Raw genomic sequence first — 8,511 nt, forward strand, 5'->3', positions numbered from 1 at the left:
TTTCCAGCTCTTCACCTCTCCAGACCCTGTAAAATCCTCCTTCACTGTCACATCCAGAGGACATGATGCTGATTTCCTGACTCTCACAGGCACACATACTTGACTGAGAATCTTACCACTTTCCATGTTTGATGAGGGCTGAAGGAGATGGCATTGCACATAGCTTTCATGTTGAAGCTTCATCTTTTCTCGTTTCACAGGTTCACAGAAATAAAACCAGGCTGCCTGAAAGTCATGCTGAATTGAAGGGTTGTCAAGAAGAGAAGAGGAATATAGAAACTGAGGTGTCAGATTACAGCTAAAAACTTTTTGAACAACTGCAATAGTATTTTGTAATCTGTTTTAAAGGACGGATATTTTATTAGAAATGGTCTCAATTTACAGCAAGTGGTTTTGTCAGTATGTTTCCAAGAAAATTCTTGTGTGGAATGGATCCCTTTTTGAACCTGCAAAAAGAAGACACAGTCTCAGAAATGCAGATTAAGAATTCTGCTGAGCAGTATATGATGTTTTAAAGGGAAGTTAAGGTACGATTTTTAAATATAACTGTCTTCTCATCATACCCAGTCTGTCTTTTGACCCTGACACATTTTAATTGCTGTGGATTCTGTGCTTTTAAAACACAGAGACATAGTACCTTGTACAAAGTTATTTTGTGATTCAGAACTTTGTGCTAAACTCTTCAGAAGAGCACAGGGGAGGTGGAAACTCTGCAACTACTAATATTTCAAACCCAGTTACAGCTGAGTGCTGAATGTTTCTAGGTTTCTTCAAAAGTCGGATGTATTCTTTTTAGTGGTTATTTTGTGATGGGTTGACCAGTTCTGTTGTCCTTATTCCATTCTAAACTTCCCCTGATATTGATGGAAGTTGCATATAAAAGACTGTATATTAAGACCAGCTGTGTTTTTGGTAATTTTGCAGATTTACTGTGATCTGTTAAAGGGAAAAATACAACACTGTAGTTCAATCTCTACTTACACATAGCTAATAATTTTGCAGGAAATGCCCTTACTTTTTTCAACATCTACTGGATTAAAAGTGTTTCTTCCTTTATGGCTTTTTAAATGGAGCAAATTGAGTTCTGTTTCACTTTGCAGGTGTCTAACAGTGACGTGTCTTCATTCTGTGTATTAAATTTGGTGATTTCCTTGTAGAAAATATGATTGTCTGTGAGACATTTTAAATGTATTTTTAACATCAAAGTGAATGCTAATACTACAGTAGTAATTGCCTAACTGGAAAGTCTGGGAGTACAAAAGTTGTTCTGTTGGTGGTGGTGTTCCATCAGCATCTAGAAATACCTGTGTAACAAAACCAAAACAACAACAAAAAAAACCTCCCAAAACACCACCCCCCCCATTAAACATAAACACCTGCACTTTGACAACTGTTTCCAGTAACCATTCAGAACTTTTTTTTAATATAAATATCTTCTAGAATGCATTACTACTTTTAATTACATCTTTGCCTCTTGAAAGGCATACGAATTTTTTACTAGAAACCATTTAATTTTTGTTGTAAGGCTTTTTCAGAACAGGTATGAGTTGTGTATTAGGAATAATATTAATAGGTTAAAGATTAATGGGAGGGTTTTTTCATTTTAAACCACTTTTGCAGTAAATTTTATCCAGGAACTACATGCACATAGAATTTGTGTATGAATCCGTATGTGTGTGCAAGTTCTGCCATTTGTGTGCATGGGTAGTAATAAGCAAGGAACTTCTGTGAGAAAAGCTGTGCACAGAAATAGGTTTCACTTGAAAATGTGTCTGTATAAGTTGCTGACAAACTGAAAGACATGTTTCCTCAATACCCATATTTACTGTAATAATACAGTGAATGCAATGTACAGTAGACAAAATGAGTTTGTCATGCTTCAAGAGATAATTTTTTCATGGTGATTTCAAGTGGAAGAATAGCTTGAATAATATTTAATCAAAGGGACTCTTACTGGAATAACAGACTGTCATAATAAGTTTTATATTTTTTGTGGGTACTTAGTTCATCTGAATTGTGTCCCTTCTCTTTTTCTTTCTCTCTGGGCTGCTCTGGTAACCAGTGGGTGAAATACAAAAGATCTGTGCTCCCCAAACAGCACTAGCAGAGCTGTTTCTGCCACCGCACGATGTCCTGTGCGGTGAAGCCCATGCTCTGTCCTCTGCGACAGTGCCTAAAATGGATTGAGAGGTCATTTAGGCACTTGGACTTGAGACAGCAGTTCAGACCGTCAGCTGTCCAGGGTTGCAGATGCTAGAATTGCCTCAGCGGAGCTAGGATCTTTCTTTTGGACCAAGGAACTTCCTTCTGCTCCTGAACAGGTTTTCCTTAGTGCTACTGTTTATAACGAATGGAGGGGCAGCTCTTTAAAGCATAGTCCCTGTTGGTTGGCCCGGGTGGCTGAGTTGTCCAGCAAAAGTCCCAGTGTATGCTCAGAAGTGTTGCGTGTTGAGCTGCTGGGTGCCAAGCCTTACAGCAATGTGCTTGTAAACAGGGAAGTGCCAACACTTCTGGTTGTTTTGGGAGGGGGCCTGATTCACTCAGCATGTTCACACCATTCCCGACATGTTCAAAAGATGAGCTTAGATTTCAGTTCAAAAGATGAGCAGAAAAAGTGGTTGTTTTGCTCATCTGTTCATCATAATCTAGTTGTTGACAAGTTTACCCTGGAGATGAGAAACACAGCTTTTTACCTTCTTCTGGCCTAGCAAGGGGACGACGATTGCGCTTGACTCTCACTTCCCCAGAAAATGCTCTAACCAGTGTGCTCAGCAGTATTCTTGAAGTCGCCACTTCCTGAGCCTCTTTCAAAATCACCACTGCAAGCTAAAAAAGCAAGATCAAGGGGACAAAAGAGATTAAAGAATGAAAAGTGCATAAACAGTCTCTGGAAGGGGCTAGGACTCTTAGAAAAGAAGCCGTTCCCACTGAGCTTCAATGTCCCTCCATATTATTTTTTCATCTCTTAGTCCTGTTTGGATGAATGCATTAAAAATGTTCAGGGCAAAACCTCAGCTCCACTCCTTCCTAGGAGAGTTTGTTTTCTCCAGTCTGTCAAAGTCAGCAGAGGAGTATGTAGCTTAAGAGCAATTTGGAGTACTTCTCCCTCTCTCTGTTGCCCTTTTGGGTACAGGTGGAGGTTCACTAAGGTACTCCGAATACCCTATCTGGTTATACATTGATCATTCGCCTAGTATAAATTGTTTGATTACAGGCTGAACTTTGATGGAAGACGGTGGTTTAAAATTGTAACATGGGCAGAACCGGTCTTGCCTCTATTGAAGTTAGTGACAGAGCCTCCATCAGCTTCAGCAGCTCAGGGTGAGGCATTGCAGTTCCAACTCAGAGAAAATATGATGAGCTCAGCCTTTTTCTTCCATAGGAGCTTAAGCACGTGCTTAGAAGCTGTGCTGAGCTGGATACAGAATGGAGCAGAAGATCAGTGCACAGAGAGAAAGAAAGTAGACTTTTATTAGTAAGGATCTCCATGCCTTCAGCTACTTGCCAAACTGTCAGAAAAAAACCACTGGACTTCTTGTATTTCTTTGACTGTTTTTATAATGTATAGTGGGATGAATTACATAATTGTTTCCAAACGATATTTCAAAGTAGGTTACATTTTAGAACTTCCAGGTTTTCTGATGTCTTCTGCAGTTACATCAGTGAGAATCCTTGAGGCATCATGTAAATTCTGTATCATCTTATACTTTTGATTAAAGTAGCACTTAGCAGTATTGCCACCAGCACTCTGAAATAATGTGCGACTGTTAAAATACCTATTTTGTGTACCACTTTTTATTCTGTTCTTCAATAGCATGTGGTTGTGATGACTGGTAGCCTTTAATACATGACTTCTGGTTTCTTTTTTACAAAACATTTTAACATTTATCCTAATTTTTAATTTAGGAAAATTATCTTTTTTTTAATACAAATTTTAATGCGTGTGTTAGCATTGTTGAGTAATCTTACAGTAAAGAGGAAAAAAAAAAGGCCCAGAGGTGCAATGAAGACAGTTGTTTTCCTAAGTAATGTGAGTGTTCAAAAATATATTTCAGTTGATTGTGAAAGTAGTAGGGCAAAAGTGATTTTTTAAAAAAATATTTCAAGATACCTTGATAATACTTTAATGACTTTGGCTTTTGCTTTTAATAGTATATAGTACCATTTTAATTAAACTTGAAGTTTTTGTAGGCCTGTTGAAGGACACCTCAGGCAAAGTTAACTGGCATTTTTTGTGGCTGTTGGAAACCATTGTGACTTGGGAATCCCCATTTAAACAATGTCCAGATGCTCTAGGCATAACCTAGAACATCACTAGAACTAGAACATCTGGAACATCACTGTTGTGAATATGTACAGTGTCGGGGAAGTTCTTTATATATGCTTAGCAGAATGTGCATTCTAGAAGGTTTTACTCGAGGTGAAATGTAACCAATTTGTTATTTAATCTTGCCACAAAATATGGTGGGTAGACAAGAGAATAATTTCATTGTTGGTAATGGCAAAGAAGGATCATCATAAATGTAATATGAGAAATTATACATAGACTTTACATTACTGATGGTTATGTCTTCAAATGCAATTCACATTTCCAGAATAATATTGCCCTCTTTGCAGAGCTAAGGAGATGATAGAGTATGAACACTGTAACAAAGAAGAGTTCATTGGCTTACCACAATTCCCAAGTATCATGTTCTCTTAAAAAAAAAACAAAAAACACCACACAAAACCCAACCAAAGCCCAACTGTTCATGCTATTTCAGCTAAATAAACTGTGCAGAGGATTAAATGACTTATATGTGAATATGCCTGTGAAAAGACCTAGTGTTGCAGCTACCAGTTGTAAAAGCTGTTAGGACCAGTACATTGGAAGATATCAATGTCTATTTTTAAAGTAAAAGAAAAAATGATTTTTGTATATGTATAAAGTTGTAATTTTGCTGTTAACTATAACTTTCATTTTTTACTGAAATACCATTTTGTAATTTGCATTTAGAATTTCTAATGTGAAAAGGAATTTACAAAATCTAGTTTAATAAAGGATTTTTGCCACAAGAATAGCCTTCTGTCTTTCCTTGGAAGGCTACATTTCAGCTTGTATCAAATTTTGTCAAATAGTATAGAATCATAGAATCATTAAGGTTGGAAAAGACCTTCAAGATCATCAAGTCCAACCATCAACCCAACACCACCATGCCCACTAAACTATGTCTCTAAGTGCCACATCTACACTTCCAGGGATGGTGACTCAACCATAGAATCATAGAATCATAGAATCATTGAGGTTGGAAAAGACCTCTAAGATCATCGAGTCCAACCGTCAACCCAACACCACCATGTCCACTAAACCATGTCCCTAAGTGCCTCATCTACTCGTCTTTTAAATACTTCCAGGGATGGGGACTCCACCACTTCCCTGGGCAGCCTGTTCCAATGTTTCACCACTCTTTCAGTAAAGACATTTTTCCTTACATCCAATCTAAACCTCCCCTGGCGCAACTTGAGGCCATTTCCTCTCGTCCTGTCACTAGTTACTTGGGAGAAGAGACCAACACCCACCTCGCTACAACCTCCTTTCAGGTAGTTGTAGAGAGCGATGAGGTCTCCCCTCAGCCTCCTTTTCTGCAGGCTAAACAACCCCAGTTCCCTCAGCCGCTCCTCATAAGACTTGTTCTCCAGACCCCTCACCAGCCTCGTTGCCCTTCTCTGGACACGCTCCAGCACCTCCATGTCCTTCTTGTAGTGAGGGGCCCAAAACTGAACACAGTATTCGAGGTGCGGCCTCACCAGTGCCGAGTACAGGGGCACGATCACTTCCCTACTCCTGCTGGCCACACTAGTTCTGATACAGGCCAGGATGCCATTGGCCTTCTTGGCTGCCTGGGCACACTGCCGGCTCATGTTCAGCCGGCTGTCGACCAACACCCCCAGGTCCTTTTCCGTCAGGCAGACTTTCCAGCCACTCTTCCCCAAGCCTGTAGCGCTGCATGGGGTTGTTGTGGCTGAAGTGCAGGACCCGGCACTTGGCCTTGTTGAATCTCATGCAGTTGGCCTCGGCCATCGATCCAGCCTGTCCAGGTCCCTCTGCAGAGCCTTCCTACCCTCGAGCAGATCAACACTCCCACCCAACTTGGTGTCGTCTGCAAACTTACTGAGGGTGCACTCGATCCCCTCATCCAGATCATCGATAAAGATATTAAACAAGACCGGCCCCAGTACTGAGCCCTGGGGAACACCGCTCATGACTGGCCGCCAACTGGATTTGACTCCATTCACCACAACTCTCTGGGCCCAGCCGTCCAGCCAGTTTTTGACCCAGCGCAGAGTACACCTGTCTAAGCCGTGAGCCGCCAGCTTCTCTAAGAGAATGCTGTGGGAGACGGTGTCAAAGGCCTTGCTGAAGTCCAGGTAGACCACATCCACAGCCTTTCCCTCATCCACTAGGCGGGTCACCTGGTCATAGAAGGAGATCAGGTTGGTCAAGCAGGACCTGCCTCTCATGAATCCATGCTGGCTGGGCCGGATCCCCTGGTTGTCCCGCTCATGCCTTGTGAGCACCCTCAAAACCATTGTATACCTCAAAACCATTTCCCTGGGCAGCCTGTTCCAATGTTTAACCACTCTTTCAGTAAAGAAATTTTTCCTCATGTCCAATCTAAACCCCCCCTGGCGCAACTTGATGCCATTTCCTCTCATTCTATCGCTTGTGACTTGGGAGAAGAGACCGACACCCACCTCACTACAACCTCCTTTCAGGTAGTTGTAGAGAGCGATGAGGTCTCCCCTCAGCCTCCTTTTCTCCAGGCTAAACAACCCCAGTTCCCTCAGCCGCTCCTCATAAGACTTGTTCTCCAGACCCCTCACCAGCCTCGTTGCCCTTCTCTGCACACGCTCCAGCACCTCAATGTCCTTCTTGTAGTGAGGGGCCCAAAACTGAACACAGTATTCGAGGTGTGGCCTCACCAGTGCCAAGTACAGGGGCATGATCACTTCCCTGGTCCTGCTGGCCACACTATTTCTGATACAGGCCAGGATGCCATTGGCCTTCTTGGCCGCCTGGGCACACTGCCGGCTCATGTTCAGCTGGCTGTCGACCAGCACCCCCAGGTCCTTTTCCTCTGGGCAGCTTTCCAGCCACTCTTCCCCAAGCCTGTAGCGTTGCATGGGGTTGTTGTGGCCGAAGTGCAGGACCCGGCACTTGGCCTTGTTGAACCTCATACAATTGGCCTGGGCCCATCGATCCAGCCTGTCCAGGTCCCTCTGCAGAGCCTTCCTACCCTCGAGCAGATCAACACTCCCGCCCAACTTGGTGTCATCTGCAAACTTACTGAGGGTGCACTCGATCCCCTCGTGCAGATCATTGATAAGTAGTCTTGGAGTTCTGCATGAAAGCCACTTCCCTTGACTTCAGGATACCATCTGTAGGGAGATGAAGCGATCATCTGCAGGCGTAAAAAGGAACAGATTTGTGGTCTGATTTTAAGTGTTGCGAGTGGGAGCTGAATGCTCACATTACTGAAAACGGGGGTCATAGTTTCAGATTTTTTTTGGCCTGAAGTAGCTGAAGAGATGCTGTTTAGGCCTGGCTTATTTTGTGGGAGAGTGAGGGCAGTGGTGTATGTCAAGGGGAGGGGAAGGTATGACCACTGTAAAGATGAGAGCTGGGGGGATGGAAGTGTTCTGGATAGACCTCATTTAGCAAGACACCTTATGTCAGAGGCAGTGACAGGTCGGATCCTGAGGAAGCACAATGGCTGTATCATTGTGGGTTCAGGGCTAGAAAGCCTGGCTTTTCCCAAGCCTGCTCTGTGCAGCTCAAGTGCAGATATTCCTGTGTCATGTTCCTGGAAGTGTGGAAAGACACCTGAGAGCAAAGTGCTGGCTAGAGTCCAGTTTATTTTATTAGCTCAGGTTGAGGACAACTGGCTTCGACCCGAGTTAACTCCTGCAGTTATTCCTATGACTTCATTGCCTTGTAGCTTGGATAGACTGCAGAAACAAGCCAGGTTTGTGCATTTGCACAGCAAAGCTCTAACTAATAAGCTGTTCAAGAGAGCAGGGCAAACAGGTTTTGGGAATATATGAAAGCTTCGCAGATGCTGGCTTAGATTTGACACCGCTGATTCTGAGCCACAGCTTCTAGACCACAGAATCGGTGAAGGTCTGGTTGACTGTGTGCTCCTTACTTACAGGACTCCCTGCTCTGGCAGTGGCTCAAGGTCCAGCTTGGGGATTAGTCTCTCAAATTGTGTTTTAAAGTGGAGGTACTGCTACTAGACTTGCCTTCTCTTTGGGGGCAGGACAGCAGTTCAACGTGGAGACACAGCTTGACTCCTACCCTTGCTAAAACAAACCGTTTTCATTCACTAGCTTCTGTTTCAGTTCATGCCCTTATTTTGTCTGTGTCCTGGGCTAGCTCCGAGCTCCTCTCTGCTTGCAGCTGGGAGTTTTCTCCTCGACAGCGCTCTGGGGTTTTCTGAGAGTCCTTCTCCCTATTTAAATATGAGAAGT

At 43.1% G+C, this 8,511-nt stretch overlaps 1 protein-coding gene across 8 annotated transcripts in view; it reads left to right on the forward strand.

Moving 5' to 3' along the window:
• The window catches only part of N4BP2 (NEDD4 binding protein 2), a 46,784-nt gene extending 41,732 nt beyond the window's left edge, over positions 1-5,052 (forward strand). For all 8 annotated transcript variants that reach the window (XM_076336125.1, XM_076336123.1, XM_076336126.1 and 5 more), the window contains one exon: positions 201-5,052. In XM_076336125.1, coding sequence (XP_076192240.1) covers positions 201-246 — 46 coding nt within the window. In that variant the 3' untranslated portion in view covers positions 247-5,052. The remainder of the gene's footprint in view (positions 1-200) is intronic.
• The last annotated feature ends 3,459 nt before the right edge of the window (positions 5,053-8,511 follow it).

Source organism: Aptenodytes patagonicus, chromosome 4 (genome assembly GCF_965638725.1).
Source record: "Aptenodytes patagonicus chromosome 4, bAptPat1.pri.cur, whole genome shotgun sequence".
NCBI classification, from domain to species: domain Eukaryota; kingdom Metazoa; phylum Chordata; class Aves; order Sphenisciformes; family Spheniscidae; genus Aptenodytes; species Aptenodytes patagonicus.